Source organism: Pseudorasbora parva, chromosome 10, assembly GCF_024679245.1.
Source record: "Pseudorasbora parva isolate DD20220531a chromosome 10, ASM2467924v1, whole genome shotgun sequence".
Lineage (NCBI taxonomy): Eukaryota > Metazoa > Chordata > Actinopteri > Cypriniformes > Gobionidae > Pseudorasbora > Pseudorasbora parva.
The window spans coordinates 15,633,574-15,660,962 of record NC_090181.1 but is presented as its reverse complement, the minus strand read 5'-3'; the positions used below and the strand labels follow the sequence as shown (position 1 = coordinate 15,660,962).

The window sequence follows — 27,389 nt, the reverse complement described above, 5'->3', positions numbered from 1 at the left end:
CAAGTGAGCATACACTTACATTCAAAGGACAGAAAGGCCTCGGACTAAATCTAAAATATCTTGTGTTCTAATCTCATAAACTGTGTTCCGAGGATGAATGGAGGTCTTACGGGTGTGGAACGACATTGGGTCATTAATGAAAGAATCAACCAAAACCCAAACTGTAAGACTGGCTTTACCTGATAAGTTTGATGGTTCTGCAGATAAACTATGGGCTTTTTACACCATTGCTGATACACACCATATAGTCAAACAAGTTTACTTTCATCATCACTTCTCATGGGTAAAGCGCTAGAGTCTGGTACAGTAATTTACATTCGTAGTTCATTCACATATATCTTGCAACATATATGAGAAGCGGTTGAATATCCAGATGGTGAGAAGGATGTTTCATTCCAGTTATTACACCTACGCCAGGGCAAATCCACCACAGCTGAATATGGCATTAAATTCTGCAAATTAGCTGCACAGAGCGGATGGAACGATGTGGCTTTGAAAATATTTTTCCGCATGGGATTAAATCCCATTCTACAAGCCGAACTGGCATGTAAAGGCGAATTCTTAAATCTTTCACAGTACAATAACCTGGCAATCAAGCTTGACAATTTAATTAGAAACCAGCCACAAACCAGTTTACCCTGTGAAGTCCCCACCACTACTGAACTATCCAGTCATGATTCCCTTGAGTCACCCGAACCTATGAAATTCGGGTGAAGAACACCAGCGCCAACATTATGGCAACATTACAACATTATGATTTTTGTCCTCTAAACAAATCCAAACACTCGAGTTTATGGATTAATTTCTCAGCAAATAATCAGCAGTTGTGTTTTTCATTTTGACTCCATCAGGATGTGTAGGAAATTGCATTAATGTTATTTAATAAGCTTGATTAATGAACCTTAACTAATCCTTTTAGCAGCTTTGACCGTTCTTGAATACATGTGTACTACACCTTTGAAACCTGCTGGAATGGAGCCAAGTAGTGGATTAAAGAGCTAGCCCCCCTTCATCAATCCTCCAGTGTCCCTACTTAGGTGGTGAAGTATGAAGTGCAATTAATGAACCGAGCAGGTCTGATAGCTTGACCTTTAATAAAGATTTGACAGAGGCCAAGTTCTTGGGGCTTCAAATCAGATATCCATTTTTTATTTACATATTTAAAAGTTTGGAGGCACTAAGATAAAATTAATGTTTTTATTCAGCAAGGGTGCATTAAATTGCAGAAAAAGTAACAGGAAAGACATAATATAATGTCTCAAAATGTTTCTATTTTAAGTGAATTAAGTGAATGCTGTCCTTTTAAATGTTCTATTCATCAAAGAATTCTGAAAAAATGTGTCAGGTTTCCACAAGAATATTTGTATATGTAGCACAACTATATATACAACTGTTTTCAACATTGATAATAAGAAGAAATATTTCTTGAGCACCAAATCAGCATATTAGAATGATTTCTGAAGGATCTTGTGACAATGAAGACTCGAGTAATGGCTGCTGAAAATGCAGCTTGGCCATCACAGGAATAATTGATAAAATCGTACAAAAATATTCATAAAATTCATAATAAATAAATAAACAAATAAATAAATGCAGCCTTCATTAGCATGTATAACACTTAAAAATGTCCCCTCAAAGATTGCAATCCTTGTCAGGACATTTTTAGTCTCCATAATATATATATATATATATATATATATATATATATATATATATATATATATATATATATATATATATATATATATATATATATATATATATATATATATATATATATATATATATATATATATTATAATGTAATATAATATATTATATATATATTATAATGTATTTGGCCAAATTAAATTTCTGTGAACTGATGCAATCTAATTCACAGATATTTAATTCGGCTTTAAATTTCACTTTGGCCAACTGAAACATTTAGATGTGATCAGTCACTAGAAAATTTTCAATTAGAACAATTATTTTTGTAATGTTTTTTTACAGTGTATGGAAACTGCGTGCGTGCGTGTACAGTGTGTGCGTGTGTTCAAATGCAGTATGTTTTGAGTTGACAAATACGTGTTAATTTGTATGTTTTAACATTTCTGCTAAAAACAGTTTGCTAATGTTGTTGTATTATTATAAATCAACATCATCCATAATCTCTTATTTGTGTTTGTGTCACCCAAGAAAGTCAATCACAGGCTTGGTCTTTAAAGCTCCAACTGCTAATGGGTTTGTCAATAGCCAAATAATTCTTCTCTCTTGTCATTTGAGTGAAAACCTGCCAACTCCTCCCGTCCACCCCCATCAGCAAAGACACACACTCACGTTGGAGTGTCCTTATGCGCTCATCAGTTGGTGAGGACATTGCATTCAATAATAGGCATCAGCACCTTTGTGCAGAGTATTTGCCAATGCTGAAACCCTCACAAGACACACTTGTGTGCTCATTAAGCTCGTTTTGCGTCAGTCTTTCAGTAAGTAGTGCTTCTTCCCTAATGAGGGTGGCATGACATTTTTTGTTCCCTGTGTCAAACTGATTTGCACTCCAAGACAGCACATGACGTTCATTTCTCATCAGAATCGACCGAGACATGCAGTTGATCACTGAGAACAGATATTATCCTGCTTGTTATGACGTGTGAATGTGTTCGTGGTGCTTTTCAATAAACTACAGATACTTTTTTTGTACATTCGTATAAAACATTTGTACTTATGTTTTTTTTTTTCATTGCTATCATTATGATTATTATTCTGATGAAAGTTTAAGGAGTTATTAAAATAGTCATAGGTATACATCCAGTTAATAAAAAAAAAGTAGTCCATAAATTCATTCCAAAGGACTGCCTGGAGAACAAATATTTAATCAAATACTATTCTTACTCTTTCTCTGTCCTTCGGATGAGACGTTAAACCGAGGTCCTGATTCTCTGTGGTCATTAAAAATCCCAGGATGTCCTTTGATTAAAAAGTAGGGGTGTAAACCCGTCATCCTGGTGTTCTTTGAGAGTACAGTGTCCCCATCGCTATACTGGGGCATTAGGACCCACACAGACCACAGGGTGAGCGCCCCCTGCTGGCCTTACCTAACACCTCTACCAGCAGCTACCTGGTTTTGCCTAGGAGGTCTCCCATCCAGGTGCTGACCAGGCTTAATCCTGCTTAGCTTCAGTGGGAAACCAGTCTTGGGCTACAGGGTGATATGGCTGCTGGTGAGAAATAATTAAATTGATAGATTTATGACATAATTAACAATGCTGGTGTATGTAGTAGCAATTTTATCAAAATCAACTGGAGGCTGCAAAAATAGGGTTGTCAGTCTGGATTTGCCCCACTAGTCGCCACTTTGGCATTTTCTGACCAATTAATTCATTATTACAAGTTGTTTGTTTCTAAATTAGATGTTATCTGAGTAATGAAGAGTCTGGCCACAGTATTGTTTGTACCAGGAGAAAATAGAAATGCCATTAAATCACATTATAAACTGTTATCTACTTTTATCTAATCCTTATAGTTAATCTACTGAAACAAGTATGATACTTTTATCCAACCATGATCATATGTGCATAATTCTATGTGTTAAGACATTACGGTCATTCATCTCCATTTTGCCGTGTGTAATTAAGGGTGTCTCATAGGAAACCATTTTTATGACTCTTTCAAGGTTTTTTGATTTAATTAGATTTCAAAGAGGACAGTGCACGAGGAGTGATTGAGCCCACTTAATGAGTTTCAAGGAAAATGGAAACATAATTGGATGGAGGCTCTTGCGGAAGCCACTGATGTGCTTCGCTCAGGGTGGGCCTTAGCTTTTTGTGCTTGTAATTGCTTAAATTCTTATTGTGGTAGTTTTACACATTCAGACTGCAAGAGGTGACTGTGGCTAGAAATTATCTTGTCTTTTCCAGACATTGTGTTTTCACAATTTTCTGAGACTGATATATCCCCCTCTCCCCATGCCCCCACAATGTTCCTGAAATCCCAATCATAGTTTCCTAGAAAAGTTTCTTAACCAGCATTAGCAGTTTGTTGTTGTTTTAGAATAATATTGCTGGTTTAGTCAATTAAAGGCACAATATACAGGTCCTTCTCAAATAATTAGCATATTGTACTAAAAGTTCATTATTTTCCATAATGTTATGATACAATTTTTACTTTCATATATTTTAGATTCATTGCACACCAACTGAAATATTTCAGGTCTTTTATTGTTTTAATACTGATGATTTTGGCATACAGCTCATGAAAACCCCAAATTCCTAAAAAAAAGGTTCTCTAAACGAGCTATTAACCTAATCATCTGAATCAACTAATCAACTCTAAACACCTGCAAAAGATTCCTGAGGCTTTTAAAAACTCCCAGCCTGGTTCATTACTCAAAACCACAATCATGGGTAAGACTGCTGACCTGACTGCTGTTCAGAAGGCCATCATTGACACCCTCAAGCGAGAGAGTAAGACACAGAAAGAAATTTCTGAATGAATAGGCTGTTCCCAGAGTGCTGTATCAAGGCACCTAAGTGGGAAGTCTGTGGGAAGGAAAAAGTCTGGCAAAAAAATGCTGCACAACAAGAGGTGACCGGTCCCTGTGGAGATTGTGGAGAAGGACCGATTCCAGACCTTGGGGGACCTGCGGAAGCAGTGGACTGAGTCTGGAGTAGAAACATCCAGAGCCACCGTGCACAGGCGTGTGCAGGAAATGGGCTACAGGTGCCGCATTCCCCAGGTCAGGCCACTTTGGCCTACAGAGAAGCAGCACTGGACTGTTGCTCAGTGGTCCAAAGTACTTTTTTCGGATGAAAGCAAATTTTGCATGTCATTCGGAAATCAAGGTGTCAGAGTCTGGAGGAAGACTGGGGAGAAAGGAAATGCCAAAACACCTGAAGTCCAGTGTCAAGTACCCACAGTCAGTGATGGTCTGGGGTGCCATGTCAGCTGCTGGTGTTGGTCCACTGTGTTTTATCAAGGGCAGGGTCAATGCAGCTAGCTATCAGGAGATTTTGGAGCACTTCATGCTTGATGAAGATTTCGTTTTTCAGCACGACCTGGCACCTGCTCACAGTGCCAAAACCACTGGTAAATGGTTTACTGACCATGGTATTACTGTGCTCAATTGGCCTGCCAACTCTCCTGACCTGAACCGCATAGAGAATCTGTGGGATATTGTGAAGAGAAAGTTGAGAGACGCAAGACCCAACACTCTGGATGAGCTTAAGGCCGCTATCGAAGCATCCTGGGCCTCCATAACACCTCAGCAGTGCCACAGGCTGATCGCCTCCATGCCACGCCGCATTGAAGCAGTCATTTCTGCAAAAGGATTCCCGACCAAGTATTGAGTTCACAACTGAACATAATTATTTGAAGGTTGACTTTTTTTGTAATAAAAACACTTTTTTTTTTATTGGTCGGATGAAATATGCACATTTTTTGAGAAGGACCTGTATAAGATTTTTAAAAATCACTAGTACAATGTTTTGTCGACTTGTGTACTTACATTTATACCAAACGTTTTCAATACTGAACATATCTGCGATCCCTTCGTTTTCCGATTTTACTTTCATAGAAACCATGGAATTACCAAAGATGCTTTATTATATTATGTGTTTATGATGTATATTGTGTGAGCAACTGTTTGGATACTTTTATCAATATAAAATCTGTTTTTTTATTACTATGATATTCTAATATCAATTAACAAGTCTCTCTACCAGCCACCGAGCGAACGCAGAGAGCAATGTTAAAACTAAAATATTTTAGTATGATCATTTTTATTTGAACCATGTAAAACTGCGCTGCGTTACCCCACTTAAGCAATAAAAAGAGCAGAAGTGGCCGACCACAGTGCATAATAAAAGCTCTGCTGGCCTTGAAACCCATGTATATTGCAGGTGTCTTTCATTAGCATTTTCACCAGAGGAATCATTCAAATGTATTAAATTAGCTCATCCATGAACATGTTTTTGCCAGAGTCCGTTGGATTCCTTTCCATTGGCTGTGGAGATTAAGACAGCTCCCGCAAATCCACGCTCATTAACGCCATCATCAAGCTACGCATTTGTTATAAGTGATCTCTAGCAGCTAAACTTACATACTGTGCCTTTAATATGAATCTACATAAGTTGTGGTATGTTGTTGATGACTCTTTCTTATTTTCTTAAAAAAAGCTAAATTCAAGGTTACAATGAGGCACTTACAATGGAAGTAAATAAAGCAATGTTTGAAGGATTTAAAATCAATTTTATTAACACACAATTATTTTGTTAAAACTATTGTATTTTTAGAGCTGTAAAGCTGTTCTCATAATTATGGTTGTTTTATGGTTTGCTGAATTGCATTATGGCAACATAGTTGTAAAATTGAATGCTGTTGAAAGTTTGTATCATTAAACTGATTATTGTAAATCTTTAATGAGTTTAAAAGCCCTTTCCATGGGTGATACTAATGGGATGTATAATTTACCTCACCTCACTGTGACCCGTTTGGTAATTCCTCAAGCTGTCGAGAGGCCTGAAATTGAATACATTTTAAAATGAATACATTTACACAGCTGAAATTAATCCCACTTTTTGGGCCATTTACTGCATTTATATTTATGTAATGATTTGTATCTGCTTTGCGCTTCTACTAAATGTAGGTGTTAAAACAGTCTTAACTGTGAGACTCTCCCTGATATATAAATAATGCTTCCTAATCTAAATTCTCATAAAGCTGTCTGTACAGTAAATCAAATGAAGATCTTTTGAGTGCCCTAGGGGAGTGTGATTTTAAACTTTTCTTTTCTTTTTGGCTTGCATTATCAGTTTGACTCAAGAAATGGTCAACAAAATATCTTACAAGCTTTATATATAAAAGAGTGCTTCAGGAAGCAAAGAAATAGCCTATAATATAAATGTTCTAAGAACATTCCTAATAATGAACATTCCCAGTTATGACTTCTGAAGGTTCTCAAAATCTTAAAAATGTTTTTAGGTCATGTATACTATCATATCAAGTGTGATGGCAATGTTACTTTTGAATGAATGTTCTCTGAATCTTCTGAAAAAGAAAGTTATATTAACGTTTAAAAAACATTAGCCTAACAAGGCATCCCAAATGTTTCAGAAAAAAGTTCCATAAATTATGTCTAAATAATTTTTTAGTGCTAATGTTTTGAGAACATTATTAAAGACCAGATAACTTTGAACAAATGTTATATTAACGTTACTGGAATGTTTGTAAATAACTTTGAGAGAACCCTGCAAGAACATTAGCCAAAGGTCTGAGAACATTCCCTATTAGCTGGGACCTGTGTGTTTTGGCAGATCATAGCTACACATAATATCTGGGATCATTAGTCTTCCTGACAGAATGACTTCTCTTTCTGCAGGGTTTGGAAATGTCTCTCCACACACAGAAGGAGGCAGAATCTTTTGCATTATCTACGCCTTACTGGGGATTCCACTCTTTGGGTTCCTCTTGGCAGGAGTGGGCGATCAGCTGGGAACAATATTTGGCAAAGGAATCGCCAAAGTGGAAAAGATGTTTGTGGTGAGATTAAATGTAGTAAAAATCATGTAGCACAACTACACACAGGATTTATACCATTAATCCACTTCATAATCTATAATCATTTATAATCCTTTCACTTATGCAGCAGTTTCTAGAGTCATACATCTATACGGTCTATACATCACAAAACTGTTACATACATTTTTGGAAGAATGAAAGAAAAACACAGGGACAGGGATTTTTTTACATGCTGACCTGACAATTTAAATATCTTAAAAATAACAAATTAGACAAATTCTAGGAAATAATGTGTAATTTGCACCATGGCCAGTCAAAAGATTATATTTCATTTAGAAAAAAAATAAGTCTGTACACGTCAAATCCCTTAAATCAGAAATGTACTATATTGTCTTCGCTCAATAAATCCCATGCAGCACTATAATAATGACTGTTTTGTAGAAATGCTGGCTTACTACTATTAGCCTTGTTGGGTGCTGCAGAACATTCGGTCACTTTGATGATCCGCAGTAATGACTTAAGTGCCTCTGGTGGCCATCTTGTTTACACTCATTGCACATTCACATTCCTTTTCTGCTGAGCTGTGTTGTGTTTGCGCAGGAACAATTTGGAACATTGCCGTGTACAATGAAGCACAATACAGTATTTTTTTTGTCTGAAGTCAATGCAGCATAGTGAATTATTTATTGCTGGTGCACTCATTCTTGTGTGCACCACATAGTAAACAATTTCTTAAAGGCTGAAAAAAATATATTTTTTTATTTATTTCACAAACTCTACTGTGTTAAACTCAATGAATCTGCTTGTCGAGTACAGCTTTCTGTCCTGTGATGTAATTTTTCCACATTTTATGGCCTTGAGTTACGTCAAGAATCATCATTCATTATGCTGATTGGTTGCATCATTTGATTGAATAAAAATCTGCATAATTAGTTTCCTTCACCCATTTTTTATAATCTATATTTTGGCTATATTTTTAAACATTTTAAATGTGTATATCTACTAAAAATGTCAAAGTTTTTGTAAATACCCTACCATGTAGGTGTACTCCAAGCTAACACAAATTGATTATAGTCCATAAAACTCTCATTGTGAGAGGGTCTTTAAACTAGTGATTTAAGCCAGATTGATGTCCTAGTATATTTGGCTTGAGATTATCGACATTAGGCACAATAACTATGCGCTTGGCTAATTAATGTATATTAATAAAGTCTATTAAAGGGGTACTTCAGCGCTGGGAAGATGAATCTGTATTAAAACTGGGTCATTAATGTAGTAGAAATGTGAAATTGTTTTTGAATTTGGTGCTTTCTAGACTGAGAAAAGACAGAAAATGTATTTTTGTCTCATGGGGATGAGAGACAACAATTCCCAGAATGCTTCGCTGCCCTGTGAGGCCATTCCCAAAGCCACCGCTACTGGATTACTGTGACGGAGTGTCACAGCACTGAGCACTAGGGATGGGTACCGGGGCTGAATTTTGAAAGACCGGTGTATCGATAAGCTCGGACGTTATCGGTTCTGCTGTCGGTACTTTTGAAAATACACGTGACGAGAGAGAGAGAGAGAGAGAGAGAGAAAGAGAAAGAGAGAGAGAGAGAGAGAGAGAGAGAGAGAGAGCTCCGCAAACGACAGCCGAGGACAGAACCAAACATTCAAACGTAGCCCGGTTGCACTTTAGATCGGTGATAGTCTGCTTTTATTTTAGATTTTGTCTTCCAAAGATTATAATAATGATATTTATGTCTAGCCCAACTTAATTCCCTTTGCAGCAGTAGCCTACGCGGTCATTTCTCCAAACTCAAACGTAATGACAGAATCAGCACAATCAGTGATTGTTGTAAAATACAGTCTAGCCACTGTTGGTAAATTGTGGGACGAGTTTAATAATAAAAAGAGCGATTAAAATCACAAAAATGTGCGCAAGGGATTGTTCCCAAGTCGACGCGCGCGCTCTGAAACAGCCGCAACGAGACGAGCAAATTACACTTTCGGTTTCACACTCGCGTCTAAACGATCAGATGTACACAAACATCTATGGCAAAATGACCGGCTTGGAGAGTCTATTAAACACAACACAGTTTGTGTCTAAAATGGACGTAGTTATTATGGATATAGTCAGGAGAAAATATAGTCCATCTGCCTATTATCAGTCGCCTATAGATCTGCACATCTGTCTTAAAGAGGCAGCGGTGTAAATAAACATGCTGACGAATTACTGCGAATTAAACAACCAAATGCAAAGAGAAAATCACTCACAGCTCTTGCATGAATAACTTCAGCTTTAATAAGCATTAATTTGGCTATTTATGATGAACAGTGTTATTTTACATTTGATTAGTAGAATTCTTCCTGAAATGAAAGCACTGGATGTGTAGGCTGTGTATTTTTGTTAATTGTGTGTGTATATATATATATATATATATATGCTATATAAAATCTCAAAAAGTACCGATAAGAATACCGTTAAAGTACCGGACCGATAAGCAGTATCGATAAGAGTAGTAATACCGTTAAAACCTTAATGATACCCATCCCTACTGAGCACTAACAGCAGGAGTGAGATTACATTTAACATCATGAGCTAATGTAGAGCCCTGCACGGGCCTCAAATCTAGGCCCTAGCCCGGCCATGGCCCGAGAAACTGAGACCCTAGCCCGGCCCGTGTCCGACAGCTTATCAAAATTCTCGGCCCGAGTCCGACTGGAGCCCGTGTTTTTTTTTTTTTTTTTTTTTTTTTTTTTTCATTGTTGCAGCCATTAAAATATTTCTGTTTTGTTTTTAATATCAAAGTAGATATATTTCGTTTCGTTTCTTTAAGTTAATTTAGAAAAATGTTTAGAGCATTTTTTTGTTTGTTAAATTAAAGTTTTATTTTTTTTAAGTGATGACCAAGCGGCCAGCGGCCGACATATTTAACCGCATATTTAATCGATTTAGTCTCTCAAATCAACTCTTGGCTTGTCTTGCCTATAATAAAATCCATAGATATAAAACACTTCAAGCATCACAATGTTAGTTAATTTCGCCTACTATTACCACCACAGTAAAAGGCATTTTTACGAGCTGAGGCAGGCTGATTCTGCTCGCGGCTCTCGCAAACGGAGCTAAACAAAGAAAAATAAAAAAAGAACATGCAGGTTGTCTTATAGCCTACCTTACACCTACGCAAAATGAATATAAATCCGATCTTCAATTCCCGTGGTATATGCTCATTTAACGGAGTTTACAGCAACGAAAGCATAAGATTAGATGCATTTTATTCAGCAGCTCATTTCAAATTCAAAGACCACATAAGAGAGAGCGTGACCTAAGCGCACTGGTAAGATAATTTAGTCATTTCGCAATCAGATAAATACCTGTTCAGAGAAAACGAATGAAGGAACCAGTTGTGAAAAGGCCATAACGCAGGGGACACACTGCAAGCGTGTCGTCAGCGTCTCGGCTGCGTCCGTTTTTATTTTGGCTCCCATGTTAACCGGTTAGAGCTTGCATACTGCCTACGTCGGTCCGAGCTGCGCGGAAAATACGTGCATGCTTCAAATAGAAGATACGCCTATTTTCACGCGACACGCGAGCGTGTTGGAAGCATTTCCAGGCGAAATATAATAGGAAAAGATGTGCCATTTTGACACGAATACATGACATTTTCATGTTTGAAAGTCTGTAGGTTAACATAAATGCAGATATAGGCCTAATTATAATAATAAAAAACAACATAATTATCGATTTTGAAATATTAAACCTGTATAGAACGAAATATTCTGTAGCCTTTTGCCGTCAATACCATGGATATGGTATGGGCCGGCTACTGCCGGCGTTGTCTTTGCTGTATCAATAGGCAATATATTTATATTTAACATGAAGTATAGGGCTTCCCTGTACATTAATAGCAGCAGACGCCCCGCGGATGACACGCAATAGAAACGCACGCTCACAAGAAACGCGCGCTGCTGCTGCTGGCGCGGACTCTGAACCTATGCTCTGAACACTGTGCGAGCCATATCTTGACAGTCGCATTCGCTATTATGGTCTCGTGTTGTTTCTACCAGCAGAACATCTCATTGTTCCTTTTAATTAATAAAATAAATATAAAACGGAGGAGATGCCTAAAAAAGGCCCGAAGCCCGGCCCGCGTTTTAGGTATGACGTGAAAATTGGCCCATAAATGCAGGGCTTTAAGCTGATGAGCTCGTGATGAGAGCTGAGGTAATCGCGACCACATTCGCGGCATATGTTCACAACGCGTGTTCAGTCTGGCGTGTTTTAAGTTCATGCCTTTGGGAGCTTAACTTTCATAGAAATTAATTTGAGAAGATAAAACACTTACATTGCTCTCTGTCTCAGCATAGTTCAGTTTTCATGAATGTCTGAGGCTGCAACTGCGAGCTAAGCTGTGAGTGCGATCTCCCATCCCCATGCGCGTGTGTAAAACATGAGGAAATAGCTCCCTCTGCTGGCTGTAGTCTTTAGCCTTTGGCCAAACATTCTTCCGATGATGCAAATATTGCCAATTTGCATCATTGGAGGAATTTTTCCAGAAATAAAATGGATAAATCTCTCGTCTCAGGGGGATATGAGAGGGGAAAGCACAATCATTTGAATATACTCCAGGGTTTCTACTGATACAAAGCCATATGCTAATCGCTGAAATAACCCTTTAATAAAGCATATGTATATAAATAGCAGCTTAATGGCTTCCTAAATATTTGTGTGAATTTTGAGTAAATAATGTGTAAATTAAAAAATATTATAATCTTAAAAAATATTAAGCAACTGTTCGTGGATGATAAACACCAATGATTTATGAAGTATCATGTGACACTAAAGACTGGGATAATGAATGCTGAAAATTCAGCACAGGAATAGATTACATTAAAATATAATACAAATGGATAAGTTATTTTAAGTAGTTATAATTCTTCACAAAATTACTGTCTTTACTGTGTTTTTAATCGTATAAATGCATCCTTAATGAGCATAGGAGACTTTCAAAAACATTATATAATCTTACTGATCCCAAACTGATTTGAATGGTAGTGTACTTCCCTTTGTCTCATGTGACAGTGTAAACTAGATGCCGGACATTGCTTAAGAATGAATGTTTTTATACAGTGTCAGGCCAAGTATTATCGTTAGTGATTATAATGAGCTTAACTGTCTTATCCACCCGTCATTCTCACCTCCTTTCACATCTGTTTTTCCCTCTCAGAAATGGAACGTGAGCCAAACTAAAATCCGTGTGACATCCACGGTCCTGTTCATCCTGTTCGGGTGCCTGCTGTTTGTGGCCCTCCCCGCCCTCATCTTCCAGCACATTGAAGGCTGGAGCGCTCTGGAGGCCATCTACTTTGTTGTCATCACTTTAACCACTATTGGCTTTGGAGACTTTGTAGCAGGTGAATGAAGTCACTAATTTGCTCCTTCAGCTTTTGTTAGTTTCTGATAGCAAACAAACACACAGAAAAACAAGTCAAACTGAGTTGAGTGTATTCATGAGTTCATTGGGTTGATGTGGGTTCATTTATCTCATTCAGGAGGCTCTGAGATTGAGTATATGGACTATTATAAGCCCATCGTGTGGTTCTGGATCCTGGTGGGTCTTGCTTACTTCGCTGCAGTTCTCAGTATGATTGGAGACTGGCTCCGGGTCATCTCCAAGAAGACAAAAGAGGAGGTATGTGCTTACTGATGCTTTCAGGCAATACCAGAGTGAGAACGGCACTTCTGTTCCACGGTTAAGCAAAAATCTGAATCTCAGAAACGGCTCCCTCTCAGCTCCAGTTTGAATGTGAATAGGCTAAACCACAGGATGTTGAATTAGAATAAAGAAAAATGTACTGTATTGCACTTCAACACATGCACACAGATGAGATTTATTTGTCTAACATAAAATGGGCAATAACCGATGGTTTAATTAAGATGTCTACCGTAAGCCTTTTAAGTATGGACAGTGGAAATATCAGTGTTTTGATGGTAATGGTGTATATTGGGACGATCAGTCTCACATAAAAAAATAATACATTTTTAGTCATTTTACTATTATTAACTATGTGAATGTTACGATGTGAATAAAACAATTATTAACTATATTATAACATTTAAAAAAAAATTCAGGCATTGATCAGCATATTTGAATCAAATAAATGCTTTGGTAAGCAGAAACTTCAGTAGCACTTTACTAAAAGCCAGGCACGTTGCAAGTGTTTTTTGCTTTTCACCCCGACGCAGTTATAATTTTCACGTCCAGCGCCACGTTGTTTAAATAGCAATTGCACTTGCGTCCATCTGTTCGCCCATGGTCTTAAAACGAGGTTGGTTTGGGCGCCTTGCTAGTTTGAAGCAACTGAAATCGACTGCGCCATTGACCAACAAAAACGCAGTATTTTCTGTGTTATTTTAAGGGCGCGTTAGTAATATGCGCCTATAGGCGTGTGCAAAAAGCGCATACACTCTGATTATCTCTGATAATGCATTATAATTTTTGTGCATTTTGTAAATATGCCTTGTAATGTACCTTCTAATGCATTGTAAGGTCTCATTAATAATGAGTAACCACAGATAAATAATACTTTTCTAATTATTGAAAACACCTTTAGAAAGTATAATGTATAATGCTTTTTGTGTTTTCCAAGTAGTTATATTACAAAGGTTTCCATCACAACTGTACAAAATACTGTACAATGGTGTCTACTGATGTCTACTGAGCTGTACAATGTAAAAAAGGCATTTGACCTTATTGCTTATTTTACATTTCTATAAAGATTAGGAGGAGCGTAGTATGTGTTTTATGATTAGGTCTGTATGAAATGTTCGAGGTCATGTCGAGGAGTTCATTATGTGTTATCGTGGCTTTGTTTGCTATGTAGTTCCCAGCATGACGTTCCAGTTTATCAGGCGCCAATCACAGATCAGCGGTGTGTTTAGCTTTCCTTTACATTTGTCTATGAAATGAATGAGCTTCAGCCTGGAGAATTATGTGCTTGGATTAGCTGGAACAGAAGGTTTGCTCTGTCTGAAACACATAATGAGACTTTTTTTTTTTTTTCTGGACCTCTTGTGCTTTTCTGATGCGATCATAAAAGTGCAATTTGACGTTATACTCTATAGTATCACAAACTACCTAATTAGTTTTATCTTTAGGAGATGGGAATTGTCCTTCTCCTAGATCATGTAAGGAAAGTCTTTCACAAAAAGGAGAATATAGGCCCCAGTATTAGTCAACCCTGTGTGAATTAGCAGAATACTGTAAATCTGAACCTGAGAATGTTTCACACTGAAGTCCATTATCACATCTCGGGAAATGGAGGAGAAGGGAAATGCAGTGCACGATTATTGTGAATGAAAGGTCTGAATGACCCAGTTCTGCTACCTGATTCTCATCCATAATGCATCACCTTTCAGGGTTTCTTAAATGCTGTAAAGGTGTTATGTAGCGCACACGCTTATTTTCCTCTATATCAGGAATAAACGTCTCAAATTAAAACCTTTCAAGAGTCCTGTAAAGAACTAACTTACCATCTAATGACCTCATTTGAGAGGAAAGCAAAGGTTCCTTTTAGGTTTACTTTTAGATTAGATTTTCTCTTTAGTGTTTTTTTTTCCTACTTCAACTTATGTTGTCCACCCATTGTCTTGACATAGGCCCATACTGCGAACTGTTTCTTCCTGAATCATTTTTGTGGTAGTTATAATATATTTTAAGAGGCTTTCTTGTAATGATTCATAAGGAGAATCTCAAATACAATGCTGATAACATTAGAGACTATAGTTTTACACTGTGCCAATATGTAACTGTACTATGTTTTAGAGGTTTGGTGGATAGGTTGGAATTTATTTATCCTAGATTTGCATAAATCAGCCAGACAGTTACACTGTATACATGTAGACTTTAAATTAGTCCAAAAATACTTTAAAGATAATGTAATGTAACAAATGACCATTCATAAAAAATGTTGTACACTTAAAACTCTTTATGTGCAGAATTTGCAGTTTATGCATTTAAGCAGGTTCCCATTGCATCACTTCCAAAAATGTGTGTTTTGCATTTTTAAAACCAATACTTGACTTGAAAGCGTACGGCGACTTGCAAATGTACTCAATACTTCAGCAACTGAAAAAGACACTGTATTGCTGGTGTTTCCATACATTTCTTTTAGGTAGCACTATCATTTCTTATAGGCTATATAATAGATTTTGCTGAAAATTGGACTTTGTTTATTCAAAAAATTATTACAATTTAAAATAATGTTTAATGATTTCTATTTTAAATATATTTCAAAAATTTAGATTTTATGTTTTTATTCCTGTTATGGCATCTTTACTCCAGTATTTATCATCACACGATGAACCAGAAATCATTCTAATATGCTGATTTGGTGCTCAAGAAATAAATGTATAAGAAATCAAGAAATAAATGTGGAAGATGCAAAGAGTATTTTTGTGGATACCTTGATACATTTTAGTTTGTTTAGGATTCTTAGATGAATAATGATTTAAAATAGAATTTAGTCTTAATAGTCTTTTGTCCAATCTGATGCTTCCTTGCTGTATAAAATTATACATTTTTGTTGCAACAATATACACAGTATACACAGACCCAGCATAACATTATGACCTAATATTGTGTTGGTCCCCCTTTTGCTGCCAAAACAGCCCTGACCCATCGAGCCATTGACCATAGGCACTCTGACTGGTCTGCGGCAATGCAGTCGCATACACAACAAACTACGATGCACTGTATATTCGGACACCTTTCTATTACAACGAGCATTCACTTCTTGAGCAATTTGAGCCATAGCTCGTCTGCTTGATCGGAACACACGGGCCAGCCTTTGCTCCCTATGTGCATCAATGAGCCTTGGCCACACATGACTCCGTCGCCGATTTACCACTGTTCCTTCCTTGGACCACTTTTGATAGTTACTTACCACTGCAGACTGGGAACACCCCACAAGAGCTGCAGTTTTGTTGATGCTCTGACCCAGTCGTCTAGCCATCTCAATTTGACCCTTGTCAAATTCACACCAATCCTTACACTTTTTCCTGCTTCACACACGTAAACTTTGAGGACTAAATGTTTACTTGCTGCCTAATATATCCCACCTACTAAAAAGTGCCGTGATGGAGATCAGAGTTATTCACTTCACCTGTCCTTATGTTATGCCTGATCTGTTTATATTACAATAAACACACAAATATATTGCAAAGAGTATTCATAATCAAGAATACAAATTGTATGATAGCTTGCACAACATGGCAATCTATTGTACATACACTTTGTGAACATAAAGCCAGAGACAGTTATTAGGGTCAGACATATAAATTGCTGAAATGTTTTTAAGTTGCACATGATAAGCCCAATAACAGCTATAAATTGGGATGAGGGGGTCCTAAAAATCAAAAAACCATCTGCTCACGGTGGATGAGTTGTACGGTGGATGAGCAGCAGGCCCAAATTACTCTCTATAACACTCCCAGCTGCACTGAGGCTGAATCAGCCCACATCCCCAATTCCCTCAAGCTGAAACATTTTCACAGAAAACAGGGTTTTGAAGTTTCGATTTACACCTCTTTAATGCTTCTAAACACATACGACACTCGACTGCGTTTGCTCCCACTGATAATTCCTTCTGTTCCAGGTGGGAGAGTTCCGCGCTCACGCTGCAGAATGGACGGCTAATGTGTCGGCAGAATTCAAAGAGACACGTCGCCGCCTGAGCGTGGAAATTTACGACAAGTTTCAGCGGGCAGCGTACATCAAGCGCAAGCTGTCGTCAGAGCTGGGCCAAAATCAAGGTCAAGACATGATGCCGTGCAAGAGGACTCTGTCCGTAAACTTCACAGATGAACTAGAGAAAGAAGGTCTCCCGACCCTGACCAAAAATGGCAGCCTGTACTTGAACGGCCTTACCCCAGACTGCCACGATCATGGTGAGATCTCATTCATTGAACATCTCAAATGCTAAATCACTGGAGCAGGAAGATACTTTTGCGTCTACAACTATGTTTGATCACAGCGCTATATCTTTCCTGGATGTGGATGTGCTTTAATCACCGTTTTCAATGCACTGGAATCAGTGAGAGGGTGACTTTATGCCTTGTACCAGAGAAAAGATTCTGTCTACATTTCATGGGAACTAAGATGAAGTCTGCATTTCTGAACAAAGCAAGACAGCTTTTACTATCAAATTAATAATATTTGTGCCTTAAAATCACCAGGAATAGACTTCCCAGAAGCTGCTACTCTGATACATACATTTGATATATATTATTTCAGAGGATAAACCACATATCTTGTCCAACACTGACAATTTTTTTGCAAACCCAGCCTATGTGAGCATCTGTTCATTAACTATTACAGGGTTTCAGGCAAGAATGGTTGAGCATTTATGATACTGACAGCTGTGATTGGTGGCTAACCAGTTGAGTTTATAACTTGCATTAGCACATGGATTTTTATAAAAATCTACATACACATTCTGCTTAAAGGGTAAGCTCCCAAAAAGGAAAATTCTTTCATTAATTACTCACCCTCATTGGACACCCGTAACACCTTTGTTCATCTTCGGAACACAAATGAAGATATTTTTGTTGAAAGCTGAGGGCTGAGAAAGGCTTCAGAAAGGCCTCCATTGGCATTCAGCACATTTCCACTGACCCACTCACAAGACCCATAAAAGGCACTAAAGACGACATTACAAAGTCTATCTCACTACAGTGGCTGTACAATAATTTAACCAAGCAACCAGAATAGTTTTTGTGCGCAAAAAAATCTAAATAATGACTTTATCCACCAAGATATTGTCTTCTGTGTAGGTCTCAGACGTGAACTCACCTGGAACTCACTGCGCTCCTCCTCTTCCGGGTCATGTATTGAATGGTGGTCTCGCGCATGAGCCGAGTTCACGTCAATAATTTGGTGGATTAAATCGTTATTTTGATTTTTGTGCGCACAATATCTATATTCGTCGCATTGTAAAATTATTGTACAGTCACTGTAGTGAGATGGACTTTGTAATGTCGTCTTTAGTGCCTTTATGGGTCTTGTGAGTGGGTCAGTGGGAATGTACTGAATGCCAATGGAGGCCTTTCTGAAGCCTTTCTCAGCCCTCAGCTTTCAACAAAAATACCTTCATTTGTGTTCCGAAGATGAACGAAGGTCTTACGGGTGTCGAACGACATGAGGGTGAGTAATTAATGAAATAATTTTCATTTTTGGATGAACTAACCCTTTAAGAGCAGTTGTGAAACTACATAAAACGGTGGTGAAGTCTAAGCACCTCACCTTGTTTGATTGTATAATTTTGGATGTAATGTTCACCGATAGCATGATTTTGTGAGTAAATGCAATTTTTCAGATAGAACTGGCCGTAATTGGACATACAACCGTCTCATAATCATTCGTCATTCGTTGCCTGCTGAATAAAGAAAGTTGTGTGGTAATGCAATTTATAAATATATTTCTACCAATGTAACGTGGCATTATTTAGCCTGCACATGATTTAAAGTGATAGTTTACACAAAAATGACAATTCTGTCATGTCGTTCCTAACATGCATGATTATTTATTGATCATTCGAGTTGGAATATGAAATCGGTTTAAGATTCAGTCACAAAAGTTATATAGTTTGGAACTGCATAAGCGTGACTAAATCTTGATAGAATTATATTTTTTCCCCATTAAATTTTCCTTTAAACTCATACAATTTAAAGCCAAATGTAACTTGATGACTGTGGAAACCAGAGGAATGGCCAAAGAGAAATGTTTTTAGAAAAAACTATGACTTTTCAGACTGTTCAGTTATAATTTATTTTGTAATAAGCAACTCTTTTTTCATATGTTTTTAATAATAGCATACATTTGCCATGATGTGCTGTTTTGAGCTCTAAATGTGCAGAATGACAATGAATGTTCTGTCAAATGATTGTAGGCTTTATGTCAATGCTCAGTGCATAATATACCATAATGATCGATGGCCTGCATAAGACAACAGTGGACAGACTGGGAGAAAAACATCTTGTCGTTTTTTTTGTTTGTTTGTTTGTTTATTATTGGAAAAGCTTTATTTTTGGCACTGGCATCAGCTGAAACATAGCCGGTAGCATTTCCTCATAGTCTATTGTGAGGTTACCAGTGATGGGTATGAATGGAAAGATTTTTGACACCAGCTAAATATCCAGTTTATTAAACTTTTTCAATGTAAAAATTAAGACATGCATTTCAGTGTGATATTTTCTGGTTAAAGAACACTGAAAAACTGGAAAATCAAAGATATTTTTCATAATTTTCTTGCCTAGAATTTAAAACGCATTTCATTTGTCAGCCAAAAAGAGCAGTGCCATACTAACTGTATAACAGTATGTTTGTCTTGCCTTTGCTCTGTCTTCAACATTTAAACTGAACTGCTAAAAGTCTTGGTTGTTAAGCTCGGATCTTTCTTGTTATGCTTATAGCTTTGTATTATTTTTTTCAACAGCGTTTTTATGAGCCTTTCCTGAGCATTATTTGTGATGTTTCTACACAGTTTTGCATCTCAGTGCTTTGCTTTTAAATAAGCGGAATAAACAAACCAATATTCTTATTCTTCAGGAGTTTTTTTATTTTTATTATTATGTCTAACAGAATGTGAGAAAATCATATTGTTCCTGAATTGAAGACCTTTAGATCCTGCCTTTGTGGGGAAACTGGACCCTTGCACTCTTAGAAGAAAATGTTCTATCGGTGCTACGCATTTGGAACCCCTAAAAGGTTCTATATAGAACACTTTTTAGGTGCCAAAATGGTTCTTTCTTGTCGTTATAGAACCTTTTTATTATTATAAAAGGTTCTTTGGAGTTGAGTATACTGTAAATAACCTTATGCTACAAAGGTTCTATAATGACAAGAACCCTTTTGACACATAAGGGTTCTATATTGAACACTGCTTATTTTGTATTTTTGTCTTGTTTCTAGTCTAAATATATTAAAATTCTTACATTAAGAAATAATTACTAGACAAGTAAAATTGTTGTCTTGTTTTGGGAAAAAACTCAAAATTAAGAAAACAAGACAGACATACTGCTTTTTTTTCCTCCTTTTTTTTTTTTGCAGTGGACCTTTTAGGGGTTCCAAATACGTAACGCTGATAGAACCTTTTAAAGTTCTATATAGAACCTTTTCTCCTCAGAGTGTGAATTGAGTCCTTGTGGGAAAGAACGATGCTACCATAAACGTGCCACTCATTGGCTACACTGATTGATCCCGGTCTCGGTCTTCTCCCATAATTCTGCCGCTGATACAGTCGGAAGCTGACGGTAAATCTTGCCGTCATCGAGAGCCAATCAGGACTGTGCACTTCAAGCATGAGCAGATGTTATGTAAGCATGTCTGAGCGTCCAAAGAAAACAAGAGCCGCAGTGTGAAAGAACATTTCCAGTCATTAAATCCTCCTGCTATGCCACTAGTCTCATCAGGGTCAATCGGCAGAGGACATCCTGAACAAAAACAACACCAGACTTTATATCTGTAAACACAACCTGTGTGAACTTCAACAACTCAAATTCAACAGCCCACCTCTATCTATCTATCTATCTATCTATCTATCTATCTATCTATCTATCTATCTATCTATCTATCTATCTATCTATCTATCTATCTATCTATCTATCTATCTATCTATCTATCTATCTATCTATCTATCTATCTATCTATCTTGACCACATAATTGTACTTTTGTGTTTATTCAAACAATATAATAGGCTATATATTATGTGTAACAGGCAAACATTTGATGAAGACTGAATGTTGAGGGAAATTTGTTTTTGCGAAATATCAAACTGAACATGCGTTTGTTCTCATTTATAATTCAGCATGGGAAGTAAATGTCATAATATATTATTTAATAAACACTGGCTGTTCCCAGAGGATTAGTTTTTAACATGCACACTTACATAAAGCTTGTTCAATTGGATGGCCATGTTCATATCTCCACCTCCACTATTTTATGTAGTATTTTTAAAGCATTTGATTTTATTTGATCTGCTAGTAGCTAGTTTAAGAAAAGTTTGGCCCCGAGAAGTCTCATTATAATTTGCATTCCCTTGTTTGGCTCTGAAAGGAAATGATTTTGGTAGTTAGCATACATTTGAATTGCTGGCTTCCTACACAAAAGTTCTACCTTTTGTTAACTGGTCTGTTCTGTTTCTATTGTACTGCTCTATTTTTAACTGTTACCATGGTGCATTTGCCAGGGAAAAATAAGGAGCAGGAGCTTGGGTCATGAGGTTGGGAGAACTTTTATCATGAGGTTGGGAGAACTTTTATTTATATTTAAAATAAATTATATGTGAAGATATAGGCAGCACCAAAAGACAACAAATGAATTATCCAGAGCTTAAAAAAATTGAAATTATATATTTTATATATTTTATTTATATTTTATTTTATTAATTATATATATATATATATATATATATATATATATATATATATATATATATATATATATATATATATATATATATATATATATATATTAGGAACACCTGTTCCATTTCTCATTAATGAAATTATCTAATCAACCAATCACATGGCAGTTGCTTCAATGCATTTAGGGGTGAGGTCCTGGTCAAGACAAACTCCTGAACTCCAAACTGAATGTCACAATGGGAAGAAAGGTGATTTAAGCAGTTTTGAGCGTGGCATGGTGGTTGGTGCCAGACGGGCCAGTCTGAGTATTTCACAATCTGCTCAGTTACTGGGATTTTCACGCACAACCATTTCTAGGGTTTACAAAGAACGGTGTGAAAAGGAAAAAAACATCCAGTATGCGGCAGTCCTGTGGGTGAAAATGCCTTGTTGATGCTAGAGGTCAGAGGAGAATGGGCCGACTGATTCAAGCTGATAGAAGATCAAATTTGACTGAAATAACCACTCGTTACAACCAAGGTATGCAGCAAAGCATTTGTAAAGCCACAACGCGGACAACCTTGAGGCGGATGGGCTACAACAGCAGAAGATTCCACTGGGTACCACTCATCTCAACTACAAATAGGAAAAAGTCACCAAAATTGGACAGTTGAAGACCGGAAAAATGTTGCTTGGTCTGATGAGTCTTGATTTCTGTTGAAAAATTCAGATTGACGTAAACAGAATGAGAACATGGATCCATCATGCCTTGTTACCACTGTGCAGGCTGATATTGGTGGTGTAATGGTGTGGGGGATGTTTTCTTGGCACACATTAGGCCCCTTAGTGTCAATTGAACATCGTTTAAATGCCAGAGCCTACCTGAGCATTGTTTCTGACCATGTCCATATCTGACCACCATGTACCCATCCTCTAATGGCTACTTCCACCAGGATAATCCACCATGTCACAAAGCTTGAATCATTTCAAATTGGTTTCTTGAACATGACAATGAGTTCACTGTACTAAAATGGCCCCCACAGTCACTTGATGTCACCCAATAGAGTATCTTTGGGATGTGGTGGAACGGGAGCTTCGTGCCCTGGAAGTGCATCCCACAAATCTCCACCAACTGCAAGATGCTATCCTATCAATATGGGCCAACATTTCTAAAGAATGCTTTCAGCACCTTGTTGAATCAATGCCACGTAGAATTAAGGCAGTTCTGAAGGCGAAAGGGGGTCAAACAGAGTATTAGTATGGGCTTCCTAATAATCCTTTAGTGCGTGTATATTATATATATATATATATATATTAATTATTATTTTATTTTTATTTTTTGCAGTTGAGCATTGATATTTGCTGAACAAACCTCTGCACACTGCAAAAAGCCTCTTGAGTTTGAAGTGTGGATATTTCCATGCAGCAGCGGCGGGATGCCTCCGAGGGGTTCTCTACTGTCCTGGTCTTTGATGTTACAGCAGAACAACCAATGTGGCACTACATCCGAAACCGCTAATCTCAGACTTCACACAACTTGAAAAATGTCATTAATAGTCACATATCATCTGTCTTCAGCAATATTATAAGTAAATCACACCTAGTAATCTTTTACATATAAAGTTTTGATCGATAAAACACACACACAAAATCCAATATTGCTTTTTCCTGTATTCATGAGAGGTTCCCTTAATGAGAGCCCAGAGAATGTTGAGTTCCAGCAGCTCCCACTAGTCGATTTGATGGTTAGGCATTCGGTTCTCAAGAGAGCTGAGTGGCTCATTCAAGCAGACAGCCTGTACAGTAGCTTCCCATGATGCAGCAAACCTCCGCTGTCAGTTAATCCAGAGTCTGAGTGACAGCCAAGCGATACACTTCCTCACACAAACAGCTCACTTTCCCAAAGGGGATGTCTGGTGAGAAAGCAAAACATTCACACACTGCTTCATGTAAACAGATGAAATGCAATGTGATATACTTTTTTCCCCTATTTATTATTATTACAGTTTTTCTCAATTGCTTAAACACTGGAACCAGGCTTTTGAACTAAAATTTCAAATAACCATAATGCCATTAAACACCCATTTCCCTAAACAATATTATTCCCCTGTTTTGACACACGAGTCAGTGAACTGCAAAACTCTACACACAAATTCCTTCATTTCTCATTGCCTACACCATGTGGTCATTTAGAAAGCATAGCATTCAATATTGTTCACTCAAGTCAGTACAGCTTCAGCTCAATTAGCACACAATTACCTAGGTGGAAACGCCAAGACTCGAAATGAATCACACACCAATCAGAACCTTCAATATATATATATAAAAGAGTCAGTTAATTCGGTTTTGGAACAATGGATCCAGAGAGACGTGAAGGAAGGAAGGAGAAAAAAACATAATTGTTCATAGGGGCAAAGTGAATGTCCCAGGCCAGCAAGGAGGGAACGTAACTATGTGGACGGCCATCAGCTAAAGAGTACTCCACCGCCATGCCATTCTTGAACCCTATAACACTACGCTCCTTCTTGGTTTCCTTGATGGTCTAAGAGAGCATGTTTTTTAGCCAGAACAACCAGAGCAGCATCACTACGATGTTGTTTGGGATAACTTCAGCTTCCATTACACAGCCATTCATGACTGCATGGTTTACCAATAACCTGATGTTTTACAACCTCTTTGTTTCTGCATCTCTCCCTTTTTTTCAGCATGGCATTGGAAAGTGTTTGACCAACAACCTCACATCTGTGTTCACCTCCTCCAGGCCATGGAAGAATCCTGCCTACTGCATAGACATTTCAGGTGATGCGTGCCAACTGCCAGGGGTGCATGAGGCAAGAGCACTTTACCCCCGCTGCAGAGCTATACTGCAAACTGTTTACCTTCAGTCTTTGTGTTAAGCTAGGCTAGCGGTGACAGAGTTATGGCACGCACAGAGATGAGAATCATGGTATGTATGCCTTTATCTAATGGGGGATATGGTGAATAAGCTAAAGTCCCAAAAAGTTGGTGTGTTCCTTAAACCGAGAAAGTTGAATCTAATCATATCTAATAATACTGATTATTGATTATTAAACATTGCGTTTTAGTTTGTTTATTATTTTTTATTGTGTGGATAATGCCTGTGTAAATTGTGTGCCCTGAATATAACCTAGCTGACCTCAAATAACAATGACTGGGAGAAAAATGTCTTTCCCAGTCCAGCAGCACTTTCTGACCAGGTTCTGTTTGTGCTGCTCAACCCAGTGGGATCAGAGAAAGAGAAAAGAGCAGCTCATGCATAGTGTACAGAAGGGCTGTTCACACCAGTCAGAACAGTGAGAATATACTCATCATCTTTATCATGCTCTACTTATCATTGGTGCTAATTTCCTTTTGCTAGAAACAAGAGGTGCATTAGTGATCCTCCCTGCACATGGTTTTAAAAGCATATCTGCACATCTTATTGTGGTAATTAATTCAGTATCATATTCCATTGATAGTTTTATATAAACCGACCAGGCATAACATAAGGTGAAGTGAATAACACTGATTATCTCTTTGTCACGGCACCTCTTAGCTGGTGGGATATTTTAGGCAGCAAGTGCACAAAATGGATGTGTTAGAAGCAGGAAAAATGGGCAAGTGTAAATATATGAGTGAGTTGGGTCTGCAGCTCTTGTGGGGTGTTCCCGGTCTGCAGTAGTCAGTATCTATCAAAAGTGGTCCAAGAAAGGAAGAGGCAACGGAAACAAGGCTCATTGATGCACGTGGAGAGCGAAGGCTGGCCTGTGGTCTGATCAAACAGACAAGCTACTGTAGCTCAAATTGCTCAAGAAGTTAATGCTGGTTGTGCATGGAGGCCCCACCTCGCAACTTACAGGACTTAAAGGATCTGCTGAGAACATCTTGGTGCCAGATAGATACCACAGCACACCTTCAGGGGCTAGGCAAGTTCATGCCTTGACGGGCCAGCAAAAGGGGGACCAACACAATATTAGATCATAATGTTATGCCTGATCAGTGTACAGGCAGATTCAGAGTCGTCATCTTGCATTTTGCATGAGCATTCCATTCTATTTGACCTCAAGGACTAAAGGTTTACTGTTATATAGATTTCTTACATAGATTAAACAGTCACATGGCATTTACAGCTCAGGTGAGTGACTCAAAATAGTGAGTCCCCATGAATAAAAAGATTTCCCATCAGTACTTCTGTGGGGTCCTGCATCAGTCACACAAGTGTCAGTTGAGATGAATGAGAATGCTAACAGAATCCTTTCTCCAGGTATAACACTCAACCCTATTAACTTTGCATTCCTTAATAATTCCTTGCTACAGTGTTTAATTTGTCATTACTTTGCTGTATTAGGCTTTACAAAAAAACAAGGAATTATGGTTAAGTTCAACTTTGAAAACATTTTCAAATTACTGTTCAAAGTATACCACAGCTGTTGACAAAATATATTTTAGAGATATGCAGCTTATAGGCTATGAAGCATAAATATATTTCTTAGACTCTATATCAGTGATATTGACATTTACCTTTGACCTTATGCCCCTTCGACCTACTAACAACAGTCATTGGTTAATAAGCATTGATATACCTATAAGGGAAAGCTTAGTTGCTATAGCACTGGATTAGCAGGGTTAGCATAAAATGTTTGTAAAATACAATAGCATTTTGGCTGATCTAGCAGTGGGACAGAACAGATGGTAGGCTGAAAGAAATACATGAAACAGGCACAGCTGTTATGAAATCGAACACCGTCCACATAACATAGGCCTACACTTGTGAGATTTACATATGGCTAAGGGGACAGCTGATCAATTTATCATGCATAACTATCTTATCAAACCACTGAAAAACAATGTTTATTCTAAATATGGATCAGCTATGATTTTTTTGCATTATTGTATGACTTGCTACCAAGACGCTATGGAAGCATTTGTGTAGGCTACTCTCGGGTAGCCTACAAATAATGGCTTTAGCTCGTGCTTCCAACAGAGCACACGCTCCCATTGACCCCTGTCCTCCTCTACAGAGATCAATGATGAAGTAGCCAGATAAGAAATATTCAAACGACATTAGATTTACCTTACAGTATGACTACAGGGAAGGCACGGTATTGATGTTTTTATTACATTTTTTACAATACAAGCTAAGCTTTCGTGCACTTTGAGTTAATACACAAGTGAATCAATTACTTCACTAACTCTAAGTGGAATTTTACGATTAATGTGTATGTCTACAAGCCAAGGTGATCCTTTGAAGGAAACCCTTGATGTGGTTTGGTTTGCTGGCTCAGACACATGGCTCTCCCACTCCAATTGATGTAGAAGGGAAATCCATAAAACCTGCAGCAGTTTGATTTCGACGGATGGAGGGACAGATAGATAAATACACAGACAGGCTGACTGACTGACTGACTGACTGATTTGTTTGTTTAATTGATTGATTGATTCTATTATTGAGCGAGTCTCACTGACAGAGTAGCCTACCATTGTAGTTGCGTGCCACCTTGT

At 37.6% G+C, this 27,389-nt stretch overlaps 1 protein-coding gene across 1 annotated transcript in view; it reads left to right on the top strand.

Annotated features, from left to right (window-relative positions):
• The window catches only part of kcnk2a (potassium channel, subfamily K, member 2a), a 32,719-nt gene extending 14,689 nt beyond the window's left edge, over positions 1 to 18,030 (top strand). Inside the window, exons 4-7 of the mRNA XM_067454564.1 lie at positions 7,358 to 7,518; positions 12,711 to 12,897; positions 13,036 to 13,175; positions 17,140 to 18,030. Of these exons, the coding sequence (XP_067310665.1) occupies positions 7,358 to 7,518; positions 12,711 to 12,897; positions 13,036 to 13,175; positions 17,140 to 17,466 (815 nt within the window). The 3' untranslated portion in view covers positions 17,467 to 18,030. The remainder of the gene's footprint in view (positions 1 to 7,357; positions 7,519 to 12,710; positions 12,898 to 13,035; positions 13,176 to 17,139) is intronic.
• Positions 18,031 to 27,389: the final 9,359 nt, after the last annotated feature.